The sequence below is a fragment of the Salvelinus sp. IW2-2015 genome, linkage group LG8, assembly GCF_002910315.2.
Source record: "Salvelinus sp. IW2-2015 linkage group LG8, ASM291031v2, whole genome shotgun sequence".
Lineage (NCBI taxonomy): Eukaryota > Metazoa > Chordata > Actinopteri > Salmoniformes > Salmonidae > Salvelinus > Salvelinus sp. IW2-2015.
The window spans coordinates 51,269,867-51,288,006 of NC_036848.1; the positions used below are offsets into that span (position 1 = coordinate 51,269,867).

The 18,140-nt window shown below is 40.3% G+C and overlaps 1 protein-coding gene across 4 annotated transcripts in view; it reads left to right on the top strand.

The window, feature by feature from the left end:
- The first annotated feature begins 356 nt into the window (after positions 1–356).
- Positions 357–18,140, top strand: part of col21a1 (collagen, type XXI, alpha 1) — a 46,638-nt gene continuing 28,854 nt past the window's right edge. Inside the window, exons 1-8 of one of the 4 annotated variants that reach the window (XM_070444989.1) lie at positions 357–563; positions 4,377–4,507; positions 4,726–5,286; positions 6,467–6,632; positions 12,312–12,540; positions 14,305–14,478; positions 15,307–15,384; positions 17,771–17,860. In XM_070444989.1, coding sequence (XP_070301090.1) covers positions 556–563; positions 4,377–4,507; positions 4,726–5,286; positions 6,467–6,632; positions 12,312–12,540; positions 14,305–14,478; positions 15,307–15,384; positions 17,771–17,860 — 1,437 coding nt within the window. In that variant the 5' untranslated portion in view covers positions 357–555. Of the gene's footprint in view, positions 604–633; positions 728–4,376; positions 4,508–4,725; positions 5,287–6,466; positions 6,633–12,311; positions 12,541–14,304; positions 14,479–15,306; positions 15,385–17,770; positions 17,861–18,140 lie in introns of those variants that run through there. The other 3 variants (XM_023993638.2, XM_070444987.1, XM_070444988.1) reach the window with 3 other exon arrangements.

Here is an 18,140-nt window from a genome sequence, read left to right on the forward strand (position 1 = left end):
AGCTTTATCTAGGACCCACCCTGGTTCCTGGAACCCTCAGGACTTCATGTGTATACCCTCAGCCCCCACACACAATCCTGTCCTTTTGACTACTATTTTTCTCCTGGCACTGACAGAAAGAGGCTGTCTCTCTCAGTATTTCTTATCTGTCTCTCTCTTTTAGCCTGGATAATTAAGAGTGGCTGTTGGTCAGTAATAGTCGGAGAAGACCCAGAGAAAAGAGAGAGAGGGAGAGAGGCAGAGAGAGAAAGAGGAGGAGAGAGAGGGGTAGAGAGAAGGGGGAGGGAGTGAGGTGAAGAAAGTGAAAGGGAAGAGGGGGAGAGCAAGAGAGAGGGGAAGAAAGTGAGAAGGGGAGGCAGGGGGAGAYAGGGGAAGAGAGAGAGAGAGAGAGAGAGAGAGAGAGAGAGAGAGAGAGAGAGAGAGAGATGGAAAGTGAATGGAAAGGGCAGGCTTTCAGTCACAGGAGGAACATTTGGTGCAGTGCTGAAACTTCTTCCCCAAACACAGCTTCTTCTTCTACCTAGACCGTGCCACGGTTATGGCCACAGGACACATATGAGAAGGTGACAGGGGACACTGACACTCGGACAACACTAACCTCTGGTAACTTTTTTTGGGGGGGGGGGGGGTGGGGGGGTTTGCTTTTGCCATTTTTGGAAAACTACATTTTGTACACTTGTTGATTTTGGGTCTGCAAGGGCRTTTGATGCCAATACTTTTATCTACGGTATGCTAAAGAATGATTCATGTTTAAATTAGGAAACAGATTGTTTCTTGTTTGAAATGTGTTTATTATTCATTTGTTTAATGCATTGTAAAGCAAGTTGTACCTGTTGGATCCTTTTGGGATTTAGACTGAGTATGAACTTTCAGTACAATTTCAGATCATTCTGGTTTTTGAGTGTGTTTTAGTGTGTTGTAGCTTTCACTGAAGCTTTGTGCTTTATCAATGTCTCAATAGATGTGATAATCTACTAGTGTTTAGATTGCTATGATCTGAGCGGCTGCAGCGGCAGACAGCAGGTAGCATACTGAAGACATTAGGAGCAGTTATCAGTCCCTTGTTTGTGCCTCTGTCATATGCAAAGAATGAATGGAATTATTTAACTGAACTCTGGTTGGCGCTCGACTCAGTCTCCTCTCATAAACAGAACAAAAAGTTGAGGGAACAAAATCCATAGAAATACCAAGATCAGGGGGTTTGCATAAATTGCTTTCATGAGTTTCTGTGAGTGTGACAGATTTATATAAAACAAAAGTTAGGCAATCCCAAAAGTAAACCCCTAGCCTGTAGCTCATTCTAAAATAGGAACATATTGGATGATAATATACCCCTCCCAGGCTCCAAGTGGTTTAGTCTACTGTGATGATATGGGTTCATGGTTTTGATTATTTGATTTGATTTCAAGGGAGAGCTAATATAATGTTTTGGCTTTTCCCTTGGTGCCTGAGGAACTTGGCAGTAATTAACGTTCCCCTTACCTTGGCAAAGTTGTAGTCAATGATGTATATAAACCCTGGATTGCTGATGCTATGTATTGGCCAAAGAGAGGCTTTGAAACGACCAGTCTGCCACAGGAATGAATGGAATTCTACAGTATTTCAATTCAATGTTTTAAGGACAAAATTACATGTATTTAAAGGTCCAATGCAGCCATTTGTATCTCAATATCAAATCARTTCAGGGTAACAATTAATAACTTACTGTGATTGTTTTCTATTAATATGGTCATGAACAAAAAAAATGCTTCTTAGCAAAGAGCAATTTCTCAAGCAAGAATTTAGCTAGGACTGTCTGGGAGTGGTCTGAGAGGGGAGGGATAACTGAAAAACTATCTATTGGCAGAGAGCGTTGGAATTCCCATCAAAACAGGCCGACATTTCAGGCGGTATATTCAAACAGCTCTTACACTAAAAGGGCATTATCATAATTMACTGAATTTCAAATTATTATTCCAACCTCAGTGTGGAAATATAGACATTTTTTACTGCAGTATTTTTGTTTTTGTAGTGGGGAAAGCAACAAGCTATACTTTAAGGAATATTTCTAAATATATATTTTTTTCTGTTTAGCTAACATAATAAAATGTATGTAATACATTTTATAATAAAGGTGGCAAAAACAAATGAAGGTGTAAAAATAAATGTATTTATATAGCTTCCAAAATATTTTTTACAATGGTGGCGGAGTGGCTTCCAAACAGCTAGTCAGTCAGCTAGTGTACATACTGTTTAAATCATTGGTTGTAGTACATGCTGAACAGCAGCTGTTGATTTTGGGATGGAATAACTTTTAATTGCATTATTTAAAGCAGTTCAGTCCAAAATGCAATGGTTGACATATTAAACACAGTCATTTAAGACAGCAGGTGCTAATGTTTAAATCGCTATTCTAGTAGGTGCACATTAACTTCCCCAAGTAGCTTTGGATTTGTGAAAARAACATCTCAAATGTATCCCTAACAACAACTCCATGAATCAGAAGAACATAGCAACCAAAAAGGTTAGGGTAAGAAGCAGATGAAGGAACCAGAACATCCGTAAGTGATCATCTATATAAGTTTGTGTTTCCGGCTCAAACCACGAACAGGTTAACTCTGTTGGTAGTACCTTTTCTGGAAAAGTGGGAGGAATCAGCTGTTCAACATGAGCTTCCTGACTCCCATGTCCAGRTGGATGCAACCCACCAGGCATGACATAAATATTTTACAAACTATTGCTGCAAACTAGATTAATAATTCCGTCTCGATAATAATAAATAAGGTGTCTGGAATAGAATTTGGAAGTCATGTTACGGGTTTTATGTCAGAATTGTTTTGATCTTTATGATGGATATTGTTTTGTGTTTTTCTAGTCGGGGTGGGGGGTGGGGGTATGCAGTAATAAACTGCATACCAGCGACCCGTCATCTTGACCAAGATGGAGAGCTATAAAGTGTCTGCACTGCTCCAATAACGTCAGAGGTCAATGACTGGGTCATACAAAATAAAAATAAACATATGGTTAAGGGCACTGCAATGACCTGCAAAACAAGTGCATGGGTTATTTTCGAGAATTTTGTGGCATGCATTCTCAGGTGGTGCCTACTCCATCAAGCTTTAATGTAGCCCATTCCGGAATGTGTTGCTTTAACTGTGTTGTCCAATCACAACCAGGTCTCTTTGTGTCTTGGACAATGGTTGCCATCCATTCGTCATGACTACATGTGTTTGGTCACTGTCCAGAGCTGGAATTTCACTGTCTGACGCCATAAATGAATTCCATGTGGCTTTAGCAGAAATGTAGAAATATCCAGTTTGGGGTAATACCGAATGGGTCTTTACTATCTGGGATCATTGGGAAGTCCCAACTCTGACGTCACCTCATTGAAGTTGAAATTTAAAACGGTAAGGGTTAGGGTTAGGGTTAGGGTAAGGGTAGGGGTTAAGGTTAAGGTTTATGGTAGGAATGTCCCAAGGATACCGGATAGCACTGACCATACCAAATTGCTCATGTCACGCTGCTGCTCCATCGACCTCCCCCAGTGCTCTGGACGGATTTGGGGGGAAAGACCGGAACAAAATGGCCGGCTCTGCCATGGCAGTTTGGAGCCTCAACGAGCTGTGCCGCAAATCCCAGGTCAGGGAGTGGAAAAATACASTCATGTTATGGCTGTGACAACAAACCGACTGCACAGTTACATATGGTGGATCAGGGTTAGATCTCGGTCATTGCAGAATTGATCTATCCAAGTCTGGTCATTGTCTTAGGAAAACCCACTGCTTAAGGTTGATCGGATGGATTGACTGAGCTGACTAAAGGTCCTTCCTTCCTTTCACAAATGCTTTCTATGGAACATATCTGTTCCTCATTTAAAGCTGCTTCTTTTTATAATGTCTGCAGTTTCTAACTTTCACCGGCTGGAAACTGCAATAAAATATACAGTTTCCTAAAGAAGCCAGAGGGAAACAAAGAAGTATGATCAAAACAATTCTGAGTACTCACACACACGGAGAGAGAGCGAGTGTGTGAGAGAGAGAGAGTGTGTGTGAGAGAGAGAGAGTGTGTGAGAGAGAGAGAGTGTGTGAGAGAGAGCGAGTGTGTGAGAGAGAGCGAGTGTGAGAGAGAGAGAGACCTCAGAATGCTCTTCCATGTTTCATTGCCACTAACACATACTTCATTTGCTTTATGTTGTTTACAACAAATGCAATATACTGACCCTCCATCTTTTGTCACAGATATGTCTACTTTCAATATTAAGATATGCATTGCATGCAATTCAAGTAACAGCAGTGACAAGTAAGAAAAACGGTCTGCAGTTATTTGATTGGTTAACTGATATGAGCAATTGTAACGACAATCTCAGCAATGCATGTGTTGTTTCCCTTTCCCTATAGGGGCACAATTGGAGTTTGGTACTTCAGCATCATGGGTTGCAAAACAAGATCCATGCATTGTGTCTTGCGGTGTGTGTGCTTCATGCTCCTTCACTTGTCTTGTACAGCACAAGATGAGGACATGAGATTCAGTAAGAGTGCTTCTGTCTTCATCGTTATGTGTGACACATTTCCATTGCATGGTGTCCATTATCTCTCAGGTTTACTATAAAAACAGAATGGATGTTCAGGAAAGCTCTCTATGAACCGTATTGGTAAAGGCCCTTCCTTTAGAAGAAGTGAATACTCTGCATTAATGTTTTTTCTCAAGGCTGTGTAACACCACTCATGTGTCTCATGTCTCTTACAGGTTGTAAGACTGTTGCAAGCGATCTGGTCTTTATCCTAGACGGCTCGTGGAGTGTAGCTGATGTGAACTTTGAAATAGTCAAGCGATGGCTAGTCAACATCACCACAAGCTTTAACATCGGACAGAAGTTCACCCAGATCGGAGTGGTCCAATACAGTGATGATCCAATCATAAATATTCCACTAGGGAAGCACCTTCATATCAAGGATCTCATTAGAGCCATGGAATCCATTGACTACATGGGAGGAAACACAAGGACTGGGACAGCCATACAGTTTGCTAGCGACAAACTGTTTAACCTGTCTGAGCGAGGCCCAAAGGGCGTTGCTAGAATCGCTGTGGTCCTAACAGACGGGAAGTCACAAGATGAGGTGAAAGCTGCAGCAGAGGCAGCCAGGAGAAGAGGAATAATCATCTTTGCCATTGGTGTGGGATCTGAGACAGAAGAGGCAGAGTTGAATGCTATTGGAAACAAGCCTTCCTCCAACTACGTGTTTTACGTTGATGACTATAAAGCTATTTCCAAGATCCGTGAGACCATAAGGCAGAAATTGTGTGAAGGTAGGCATTTTTGTGATGACAAAATGGGGACCGTCATAAGCCCTATCCCTCAGCTTAATAACAAACCAAGTGGGGCTATCATTTTTGTTGTTGTTCGCTAAAATGAAGGAGAGGGCCTTTAAGGACTCTTCGGTTCATTTAACATGTTTGCACATTGCCAAACATTGAAGCTCTTCAAAACCAAGAAATGTCTTGAAATATAATGTTTTCTCAAGATCTAATGACTGGGAATGTAAATGTTTTCTAAAGCTGATGACTGTGGATGACTAGCCAAACTGTGCCAAGAGAGTAATGTCAATTTGATGGTAATGCTTCAGGTGACCCAATATCTGGGCAAAGGAGATGATGATATGATGTGATCTGCTATCTGCCCAGGGCCTAAATAAAAATCAACAAGCAACAATAACAAAACAGCTATCTATTGTTTTTGACCGGAAGAGGCACCTTCTGGTAAGAAACAATACATAATGATCTTTTTGGGATGCTTGTAGATTTTTATTTAGATCTTTTTCGAAGGAACATACATGGCGTAACGGCAGTAAATTACAATTGTTGCTGGCTGCGCAGGCATATTTGGTTAGTAATTCTGACATTTTGACGCTTGCAGAGCTGGTGAATGGTAGCTTGAATGGTAGCGTTTTGTGCAGAGAGGCGATCTCGTCATATTCCTCATCTCCTTTGCCCAGATACTGGTTCATGCTTCAGAGTGAAGTAAAGGTTAGTGAAGCTATTTAAAACAAAATGGTTTCATCAAGAACAAGAGCAAAAACAACTCCCAGAACCAAGCATAAAACAACAGTTCGGAAAATTTGACCTATTTGAGTGGTTGTATCCACTTAAAAACAATAAGGATGCCTGATCCCATGTAAATGAACAGCCTACTGTAATAATTAAGATGCGTGATTAAGGTGTGGGTGTAATAGTCAAATTCGGTCTGMTTTTCCCAATTGGAGGGATGTTCTTTAGACAGCCTGGATATTTGCAAAATGTCCAGTGATCCATTCCAATGTCTTTTACAACAGATTATTTGACACTTCGGTTTCCAGGTCAAATTAACATGCAGCCAGACCAGAAAAGAGGATGGTGGTACTTATATGAAAGTGTGTTTGTGATGTTCAACCAGTCACACAAAAATACGTACTCTGCTGTGTTCTAAATTCTCTCATTCTCTTTATTTCAGAGACTGTTTGTCCAAGCAGTATCTCAGTCGATAACGGTGATGTGAAGGGCTTCGATATTCTACAGTATCTTAATTTGGCCAAAAAGGTCAAAAAAACTCAAGGCTCTTTCTATGGCTCCAAAGCCTTCCAGGTGACATCTCGCGTTGACCTGAGTGAAAGCACGACGTAAGCTTAAAACACCATGCCATGTCCAGTGGCGTAGCGCAGTTTCACTGGGCCCCCTSTTTTTCATGTGGGCAGAGAGAAAAATGTGCAGATTTATAGCTAATCTCATGCTATTTTACACATTTTGGCTATGAGGTATATCTTTTTTTTGCTATTTTATAGCTCAGGGATTCTTGAAAGACAGGAGAATCTCAACTTTCTTTCCACAAATATTTGTCTTAATAAAAAAAATAAAAAAATAAACATATTTTGATAGACCAAAGTATCAGCTACAGTATAACAGCATGTAAAGGAACAACCTCCAATTTCTATATGTTTTCATGCCAACCCCATCAGACACCATAAAAGGCATTTTATTTTTACAATTATTATCTAACAAGTGTTTAAAGGCCTATATCAAAAACATATTTGATATAATATTGAATTTGACGTTTATTGCTACAGCCCATAGAAACACAATGAACTACACATTAATAAATGGCAAAAAAGACAGTCAAAAAATAAATAATAACGAACAAGATTTGAATGAGAAAACTTAGACCCATGTTTGGTCACGTTATTTTTGGCACATTTTACCTATACATTTTTTGCAGCCTGGTACTGGATTACCTTCAGACAACTTCCCTGAAGCTRATTAGTTTGTAACTCACACTGTTTGGGTTTTACAGACAGATTTGTTGCGATTGTCTTGTCTGGATCCCCTCGTGTATAAAAAGGCCACTTTCAAAAGCCCCATTGTATGGTTTAAGTGAAAACTTTACATATCCGGAAAGAGGGGATTGAGCTGCAGCCAATACAATAAATTGTACTGTATGTCTCTAACTTATACACACAGGGAGCTACTCAATATCCAAAATGACATCACCTTGTGACACATGGGAGGGGGTTTTAAAGTCAGAGATGAAACTCAATAAGATCKTTTTCTAGTTAATAACCATCATTGCCAGTTTTTAGGATTTTAAACACTTTTTTGGAGAGTTTGAAATTGGGGTCCTTTGCTCCGGACAAAGGCATTTCGAAAGTGTTTAGAGAATTCCTAAAACAAATCTCGTCCCTTCTAAGATTCTCATAAATMTACATTTTAAGCTCAAATAAAAATAACACAACAAAATCATATTTTTTAACTATAAAAATACAGTTTCCCTGTCGGACAACGATTGTCCTGACTTTCAAGAGTCTCTGAGCTAATTTCCTGACATTCTACACATTGCTGAGAGAAAATGTTGTAGTTATAAAGCTAATTTCCTGTAATTCMGAACATTTCTTTCATGGTATGATGATTTTGGGGGGGGGTTGGGGGACCCCAAATCTCATGCCCCCCCGTACCTCAGTATGTGCCATGCCAGTGGCCGTGTCAATATTTTATTTTTATTTTTTTATTAACCATCCCTCTTCAGAGGACAAATATCTTAATGTATTTTTTTACAGCCTTTCTGCTACATATACACTACCGTTCAAAAGTTTGGGGTCACWTAGAAATGTCCTTGTTTTTGAAAGAAAAGCAAAATGTTTTGTCCATTAAAATAACATCAAATTGATCAGAAATACAGTGTTGACATTGTTAATGTTGTAATTGACTATTGTAGCTAGATTTTTTATGGAATATCTATATAGGCGTACAGAGGCCCATTATCAGCAACCATTACTCTTGTGTTCCAATGGCACGTTGTGTTAGCTAATCCAAGTTCATCATTTTAAAAGGCTAATTGATCATTAGAAAACCCTTTTGCAATTATGTTAGCACAGCTGAAAACTGTTGTACTGATTAAAGAAGCAATAAAAGTGGCCTTCTTTGGACTAGTTGAGTATCTGGAGCATCAGCATTTGTGGGTTCGATTACAGGCTCAAAATGGCCAGAAACAAAGCACTTTCTTCTGAAACTCGTCAGTCAATTCTTGTTCTGAGAAATGAAGGCAATTCCATGTGAGAAATTGCCAAGAAACTGAAAATCCCGTACAATGCTGTGTACTACTCCCTTCACAGAACAGCGCAAACTGGCTCTAACCAGAATAGAAAGAGGAGTGGGAGGCCCCGGTTCACAACTGAGCAAGAGGACAAGTACATTAGAGTGTCTAGTTTGAGAAACAGACACCTCACAAGTCCTCAACTGGCAGCTTCATTAAATAGTACCTGCAAAACACCAGTTGAGGACTTGTGAGGCGTCTGTTTCTCAAACTAGACACTCTAATGTACTTGTCCTCTTGCTCAGTTGTGCACTGGGGCCTCCCACTCCTCTTTCTATTCTGGTTAGAGCCAGRTTGCTCTGTTCTAGTATTGTTGATAAGGTGTAAAGAGGGTGTGGGGTGCGACAATGCAAATAGTCTGGGTAGCCATTTGATTAGATGTTCAGGAGTCTTATGGCTTGGGGGTAGAAGCTGTTTAGAAGCCTCTTGGACCTGGACTTGGCACTACAGTACCACTTGCCGTGCGATAGCAGAGAGAACAGTCTATGACTAGGGTGGCTGGCGTCTTTGACAATTTCTAGGGCCTTCCTCTGACACCGCCTGGTATAGAGGTCCTGGATGGCAGAAAGCTTGACCCCAGTGATGTACTGGGCCATTCGCACTGTAGTGCCTTGCGGTCAGAGGCCAAAAAGTTGCCATACCAGGCAGTGATGCAACCAGTCAGGATGCTCTCGATGATGCAGCTGTAGAACCTTTTGAGGATCCGAGGACCCATGCCAAATATTTTCAGTCTCCTGAGGGGGAATAGGTTTTGTCGTGCCCTCTTCACGACAGTCTTGGTGTGCTTGGACCATGTTAGATTATTGGTGATGTGGACACCAAGGAACTTGAATCTCTCAACCTGCACCACTACAGGTCGTCGATGAMAATGGGGGCATGCTCGGTCCTCTTTTTCCTGTAGTCGCAATCATCTCCTTTGACTTGATCACGCTGACACCAGACGACCAGGTCTCTAACCTCCTCCCTATAGGCTGTCTTGTCGTTGTTGGTGATTAGGCCAACCACTTTTGTGTCATGGTTTCTGGGATAATGATGTTGATGTGAGCCGTAACCAGCCTTTCAAAGGACTTCATGGCTATAAACATAGTCGTAGTCGTTTAGGCAGGTTACCTTAGTATTCTTGGGCACAGGGACTATGGTGGTCTGCTTAAAACATGTTGGTATTACAGACTCGGACACGGAGAGGTTGAAAATGTCAGTGAAGACACTTGCCAGTTGGTAAGCGCATGCTTGCAGTGCATGTCCTGGTAATCTGTCTGGCCCTACGGCCTTGTGAATGTTGACCTGCTTAAAGGTCTTACTCACATCGGCTGCAGAGAGCGTGATAACACAGTCTTCCGGAATAGCTGCTGAACTCAAGTGTTATTTGCCTTGAAGCGAGCATAGAAGTAGTTTAGCTCGTCCGGTATGCTTGTGTCACTGGGTAGCTCTRGGCTGTGCTTCCCTTTGTAGTCTGTAATGGTTTGTAAGCCCTGCCACATCCGARGAGCATCAGAGCCGGTGTAGTATGATTCGATCTTAGCCCTGTATTGACGCTTTGCCTGTTTGATGGTTCGTCGGAGGGCATAGCGAGATTTCTTATAAGCTTCCGGSTTAGAATCCCGCTCCTTGAATGCGGCAGCTCTAGCCTTTAGCTCAGTGTGGATGCTGCCTCTAATCCATGGCTTCTGGTTGGGGTATGTAAGTACAGTCACTGTGGGGACGACGTCATCAATGCACTTATTGACTGATCAGTGACTGATGACTGATCAATGACTGACTGATGACTGAGCCAATGACTGATCAGAGGAGGAATCCCGGAACATATTCCAGTCTGTGCTAGCAAAACAGTACTGTAGCTTAGCATCAGCTTCCTCTGACAACTTCTTTAATTTGCTTTAATTTTTGCTTGTTATCAGGAATCAGGAGGATAAAAGTATGGTCAGATTTGCCAAATGGAGGGCAAGGGAGAGCTTTGTATGCGTCTCTGTGTGTGGAGTARAGGTGGACCAGAGTTCTTTTCCCTCTGGTTGCACATTTAACATGCTGATAGAAATTTGGTAAAACGGATTTAAGGTTCCCTGCATTAAAGTCCCCGGCAACTAGGKGCGCCACCTCTGGGTGAGCGTTTCCTTGTTTGCTTATGGTGGAATATAGCTCATTTAATGCTGTCTTAGTGCCAGCCTCTGACTGTGGTGGTATGTAAACAGCTACAAAGAATACAAATGAAAACTATCTCGGTAGGTAGTGTGGTCTACAGCTTATCATGAGCTACTCTACCTCAGGCGAGCAATAGTTCGAGACTTCCTTAGATATCGTGCACCAGCTGTTGTTTACAAAAATACATAGACCGCCGCCCCTTGTCTTACCAGACGCCGCTGTTCTATCCTGCCGGTACATCGAATAACCAGCCAGCTGTATGTTGATGTTGTAGTCGTTCAGCCACGACTTCGTGAAGCATAAGATGTTACAGTTTTTAATGTCCTGTTGGTAGTTTAATCTTCCTCGTAACTCGTCGAGTTTATTGTCCAAAGATTGCACTTTGCTACSAGAATGGAGGGAAGTGGGGGTTTATTCGATCTCCTATGAATTCTCAGAAGGCAGCCTGACCTTCACCCCCTCTTTTTCCGCCTCCTCTTCACGCAGGTCACGGGATCGGGGCCTGTTCTCGAGGAAGCAGTGTATCCTTCGCATCGGGCTCGTCATAGTTGTGAAAGGAAAAAGAGAATTCTGCTAGTCCGTCGTGAGTAATCGCAGTCCTGATGTCTAGAAGTTATTTTCGCTCATAAGAGACGGTAACGGCAATATTATGTACAAAAAATGTAAAAAAAMAAGTTACAAATAACACAAATAWACGAACAAAAAAACACAATCGGCTGGGGGCACGTAAAACATCTGCCATCCTCTCCGGCGCCATCTTACTTACTTACTTACTTATTGCTTCTTCAATCAGTACAACAGTTTTCAGCTGTGCTAACATAATTGCAAAAGGGTTTTCTAATGATCAATTAGCCTTTTAAAATGATAAACTTGGATTAGCTAACACAACGTGCCATTGGAACACAGGAGTGATGGTTGCTGATAATGGGCCTCTGTACGCCTATGTAGATATTCCATWAGCCGTTTCCAGCTACAATAGTAATTTACAACATTAATAATGTCTACACTGTATTTCTGATCAATTTGATGTTATTTTAATAGACAGAAAATTGTATTTTCTTTCAAAAACAAGGAAATGTCTCAGTGACCCCAAACTTTGAATGGTAGTGTACATACATTTTATAAATACATTTTCATATARATTTTGCATACACATTTTACATGCACATTTTACATACATGGTACTTTTATATAAAGCATTCACATAAGAATAATACATTACCAAACATAATCTCTTTAATCCCAACCCTCAGCCACTCTCAGCCSATCCCACCTATCACCATAGACCACCCTCGTTTAGTTTCCATGTGCCATATATTTTTCAATTGTGCTGTGATGTTTTACATCATTATTTTACATTTCTAATCGTGTAGTATCCACAGATTGTGAGCTAAAAATGATAACCTTTCCTACGAGTGTCACTATTGCCATGTCTACTTTATCACTCTGGTTTCATAGTGATGTGATTGACTGGTTGTTTCATGGTGATGTGATTGACTGGTTGTTTCATGGTGATGTGATTGACTGGTTGTTTCATGGTGATGTGATTGACTGGTTGTTTCATTTTGGCCCACAGGAACTTGTTTCCAGACGGCCTGCCTCCGTCCTATGTCTTTGTGTCCACACTGAGGTACAAGGGGTCTCTGCTCAGGGAAGAGTGGGACTTATGGAGGGTACAGACCAATAACGGGAAACCACAAATGGCTGTCACACTTAACGGATTTGAACGCAATGTCAAGTTCACTACAACCAGTGTAGCACCAGGTGATACTCAGACAGTGGTCTTCCAACAAGAACCTTCCAAGGTACCTCAACACCATGAGTCTTCCAAATCACCAAAACAGACACATGACATGATAGTACTTTACAGATGTCYGATCTTCATTTGACCTCTGTTTATTGGTACTCTTTTTATTAACTACCCTGATTGCCTAGTKATTTTTACCCCTACCTACAGTACCAGTCAAACGTTTGGATACATCTACTCATTCAAGGGTTTTTCTTTATTTTTACTATTTTCTTGTAATAGTGAATACATCAAAAGTATGAAATAACACATATGAAATCATGTAGTAACCAGAAAAAGTGTTAAACAAATTAAAATATATTTTATATTTGAGATTCTTCAAAGATGACAGCTTTGCATCAAGGCAAAGAAAAASCCTTGAATGAGTAGGTGTGTCCAAACTTTTGACTGGTACCGTACATGAGAATATTACCTCAACTACCTCATACCCCGGCACATTGACTAGGTACTGTTACTCCTTGTGTACAGCCTCGTTATTGGTATTTGTTGTGTTACTATTTTCTATTTTTATTAGCTATTTTTCTTACTCTTTATCTCTGCATTTGTTGGTAAAGGGCTCGTAAGTAAGCATTTCATTGTAAAGTCTACACCGGTTATATTCAGCACATTTGACATTCAATTTGATTTGATTTGACTTGTATTGTATTGTCACAGCAAAATAATCCTGCAGCAACAGGATTTGAACGTTTAATCCATAATGCTGCTTGATCYGTGGTTAGGCTATTCAAAATGAGGCTACATGTAAAGTGGAATACTGTTACTATAACCATCTGTTAATGCAGGTTTTCAATTAATTTTTGTAAATCACGAAGCTCATGTGCATTTCCTGTGAAACAGTGAAATTCTCAGCAACAAAAGAATGATTAAGATGATACATCTGTACCGAGCCTTAATGAAAATCTAAATCATGACCTGTTTGTGGCATTTAGAAAACCTCAAATTTGGAAAAGAGAAAAAAAATAGTCTGGCTAAGTCATTAATTCATTTCTCACCAGAACTGGCAATCATCATGAAAATCTCTGAGGCAGATGTACAGTCTCTACAGTCCATGAAACACAGAGAGTCCTCATAAAACAGTGATAGGGTTTCTTACTACACACACTAATGATATTACAACAAACTACATTATATTCCAAAAAAGCATTTTCGAGAAAATAACTATCTTTCTAAGGACTGGGATGTGGGGGGGTTGAAGACTGTGACATTTGAGGAGAATGGAATGTAGTGAATTGAAAGAATGATTCAATATGGTTAGATAATCAAACATCTTGGAGATCAGTCACCATATCAGACTATTTGAAATCATCCAACGTTTTCCTACTGGCCATGTGCTAGCCGAGGCCTACTTTACAATGGCTTCTTGACATGCCTGAGTTAAATGTCTTCTATTGTTTTCACWAGTTGGTCTTTTGACCAATCAGATCAGCTCTAAAATATATCTGATGTAAAAATATCTGATGTTATTGGTCAAAATACCAATTAGTTAAAAAATATCTGTATTGAGGTGCCTGTCTAAACGCAGCCTTTGATTTCTTARGTTTTGACCATATGGATTAGTGATTTTAACAAAAAAGAAAAGAAACTGATCTTCTAAGCCTGTCTTTATTCTTTGTTTCTCCATTGTTCTTCCTATCAATGTTTTGTGATTGCCCAACAATTTAATATCCATTGCACTCTCTAGTAGGCAAGTTGCTAAATTCTCCTAGACCATGTTGACCTTTGTATATATAATCATTCCTCCTCCTCTTTTCTTGTCAAATAGAAATTATTTGATGAGAACTGGCACCAGCTTCGCCTACTGGTCACTGAGCAGGATGTTACCCTGTATGTTGATGACCTGGAAATTGAAACCATGCTATTGGAACCTCCTGTTGGTATCTTCATTAATGGGAAGACCCAGATCGGAAAGTATGTCAGCAAAGAGACAACTGTACCAGTAAGTATCCGGAGACAACATTTTCAGAACGAATAACGTGCATTTGTGCTTCTTTGAGCAKGACAACTGTCYTTTACAGACGTAGGATCTTAATTTGAGCCAGTTTGCTACAAAAAGAAAATAATCCTTCTGCAACAGGAAATGTGAATTATTATGTGGATTACAATTAATGGGCATTTTTGTAGGGGTTGATGAATCTTTTGTGAGGGKAATTACACATTTTAGAAGCCTTTTAAAACCTAAAATACACCACAAGTTTAGCAAAGTTCTCCTTCAACATTGTGATCAAATTAACATCCTACATCTGTACATTGGATCGCATTTAAGCGGCTATTGGTCTAACTGTTTAAAAGTAGGATGTGAAGAGTCAAGATTCTGCATTTTCCTCTAAAACATACTGACCTCAGTGGATTAGAAAATCTTGCCACGAAGAACCTCTCTGCCCTCTACGTCTTATTTAGTCTTTGCTTTATTTGGCCATGTTGATACTTGGTGTACTGTGCCAAACTTCCTCAACATGCAATCAATCATAATGATGTGTGTTAAAATGAACAACTTTTGGCCAAGCTAATTTAAGACGTGTAACCCAGAATGTTGCTGGATTTGTTTTCAACCCATAAAACTTGAAAATGACCTGCAAGTAAATCCTTACAAGTTATCGTAAATATAATGAAGGTGTCACTTAAGTCTAGAGAAATAACTTCCTGGTATGGTGATGAGAGGGACTTTTCATGAATCGTTATAAAACTGTTATCTGATAAAGTAGCCACTTGTTAGTGTTGAAATGCTTTTTCCCCGACCTTATGATAATTCCTTTATCTTTAACAGTTTGAGATTATGAAACTCAGGATCTACTGCGACCCCGAGCAGAACAACCGTGAGACTGCCTGTGAAATACCTGGAGTTGTGAGTACAACCACCTTTTTGGATCTGTCCTTGTAATAAATGTGCCACATTAAAACCAAACAACATTTTTTAAGGGATCACATATATTCCTGTTTATAATCACAATGCACCACTATACTGTATACCACCATACCACCACCATGACTTAGTATCGGGGAAAATCCATACGATGTTAATTTTTAAATCTGTTGAAATTTGTCAAAAAACGTTACTTTTTCTTTCTTCTTTCTCCTCTTTCAGTTGTGCATTGAATCAAATGGTCCTAGGAATATGATTCACGATATATGACCCGTGTTTTATAGATTATTTCACGTATCACTTGTTTAACCTCATCCTGCTTTCTACTGTGCTGTGGTGGAGCGCCTTTACCTCTGCTTGCCACATGCACATTGCTCTCACTGTTATTTTACCGTCTGACAGCAAATCTGTTTGTGAAGCAGTGGCCAAATGCTGCATTGGCTTGGCTATTGCTTTCACTACTAACCCACGATGCCAGACCATTGTTTTGCATATGTGGTTTCTGGATATCAGTTTGGGAGAAACAAAAAGAGAGGGTGAGAGAGGCACTGAAAACACACAACCGCATGCCAGCATCTCTCTCTCTCTTGCATTGTCTCATTTACCTTCAACCAGTGTTATTGTCTTAACGAATTGGTCTATTAGTGTGAGATTACAGGTTCCAGGCGCTTCCATGACATAATCTCGCTCCTTTTATTTCCAGGACGGCGAGGTATGTATTTTGGCTGATGGCTTTGCTCGCTTACAAAGTAAACCCTCGTTTAATTTCGTCGCGAGAGGTAAGACTGTACTTTATGGTCTTRTGCAGTGTCACTTTTTTWATTTTTWATTTARCCTTTATTCAACTAGGCAAGTCAGTTAAGAACAAATTCTTATTTACAATGAAAGRCTAGGAACAGTGGGTAAACTGCCTTGTTCAGGGGCAGAACAACAGATTTTTACCTTGTGAGCTCGGGGATTCGATCTAGCAACCTTTCGGTTACTGGCCCAACGCTCTAACCACTAGGCTACCTGCCYTCACTAATCTGCTAGGGGTTGTGCAATTAAAGGAAAATTCCACCCAACATTCTATCTTTTGATATTGGTTTTATTAGTCCATTGTTGATATAATCKCAATTTGTTTTGCATGCCAGCAATTATATGATGCAATACACACCATCATATAATGCAAAATACTGACTGTATWACTGTATTTTGAAAGTTATATACAGTATCTTGAAAATGTGGTTGCTGACATGCAACAGATTTTGTGACAATATCAACAAGGGACTCATGAAACAAACTAAAAGATWGTTTTTGGGTGGAGTTTTCTTTTCTTTTCCCCTTATACCCAGGTAACTACACAGCACTAACTATACTTACAACATTGTAATAGGGAAGAGAAAGGGGATACCTAGTCAATTGCACAACTGAATGCATTCAATCGGAATGTGTCTTTCTCATTTAACCCAACCCCTCTGAATCAGCGAAGTGCGGGGGGGCTTCTGTAATCGACGTCCACATCATAGGCGCCCGGGGAGCAGTTGTTGTTGGGGGTTAACTGCCTTGCTCAAGGGCAAAACGTCCGATTTTTACCACCTTGCCGGCTTGACAATTTGCACCAGTGACCTTTCAGTTACTGGCCCAACACTCTTAACCGCTAGGCTACCGGTAATAAAAAAGTAATCACATGGTAATGACGTTATGTTGAACATACCTATAGTTACATTTGATTAATTTCAGGGTAAGTCCAAAGTAATATGTTTCCCTTGCGTCAAGCAAGCAAACATATTTGTACTAATATGCAGCCGAGGTTTTTTGTCTCTTGCTATAAACATGTAATATAGCCCTTTGTCTCTAGAACTATGTTTGCAAAGTCATTTTGCTGGAAATGTCTGCTGTGTGAATGCTACTAGGCTGCCAAATGCTAAATGATACAGCTGCTAAGAGACCTGAACCGAATGCACTCCCTTGGCTTCAGTTGTCTGAGTGTCTGTRAGCAGGAAATCAGACATATCATTGATTAATTGCTCGTATGTCTTCCATATGACAAGAGTATGGCTTAGTGATCACTATGTTAAAACCTTTTACTGCAGTAGGCAGAGTGTTTCTTGGTAGTCTACTTTGAAAGAAAAGTACACACATGGCACACCTGGCTAAAAGACACCTGTACCATGTCAGATATAGAGTTGAAATGTATTCAATTTTGAGTTTGCATCCCAATATTACACTTTATATACGTAACAGAAGAAATAAGTGAAAAAAAAAGTTTGAGATTGAAACATGAAAAATATGAATAACTTTCCACCCATGAGGCCACTAGAGGGCSATTTGGTCATTTGGCCACGTGCCATTACTGAATGGTGTGCGTGTTTCTTGTTTATTCCAGTGTGCCAATGGCCCTGGTGACATAGACGTGGACCCCACTCCAGAACCATGTACCTGTCCTCCCGGACCTCCTGGTCTTCAAGGAATGAAGGTCAGTCAGAAGGGTTACATCACAGCGCTTGCCAGTTTCTAAATCAGGTGTCAACTCCTTCCATCAGGACACGGTGCTGTGCAAATCAAATACACTTTTGAAAGCGTTTCACTTTTGAACAGTTTTCTGACYTAAATTGTTTTGTCTCCCCACAACTTGCATGACCAATTCATCCAAGACGTGAACGTACAGCCAAATAGAAAGATGTGGTTCAAACGGATGTGGCTTTGTGCCTACAGTACGTCACTGTGACAGCAATGCATGTGATTGGGTTGTGGTT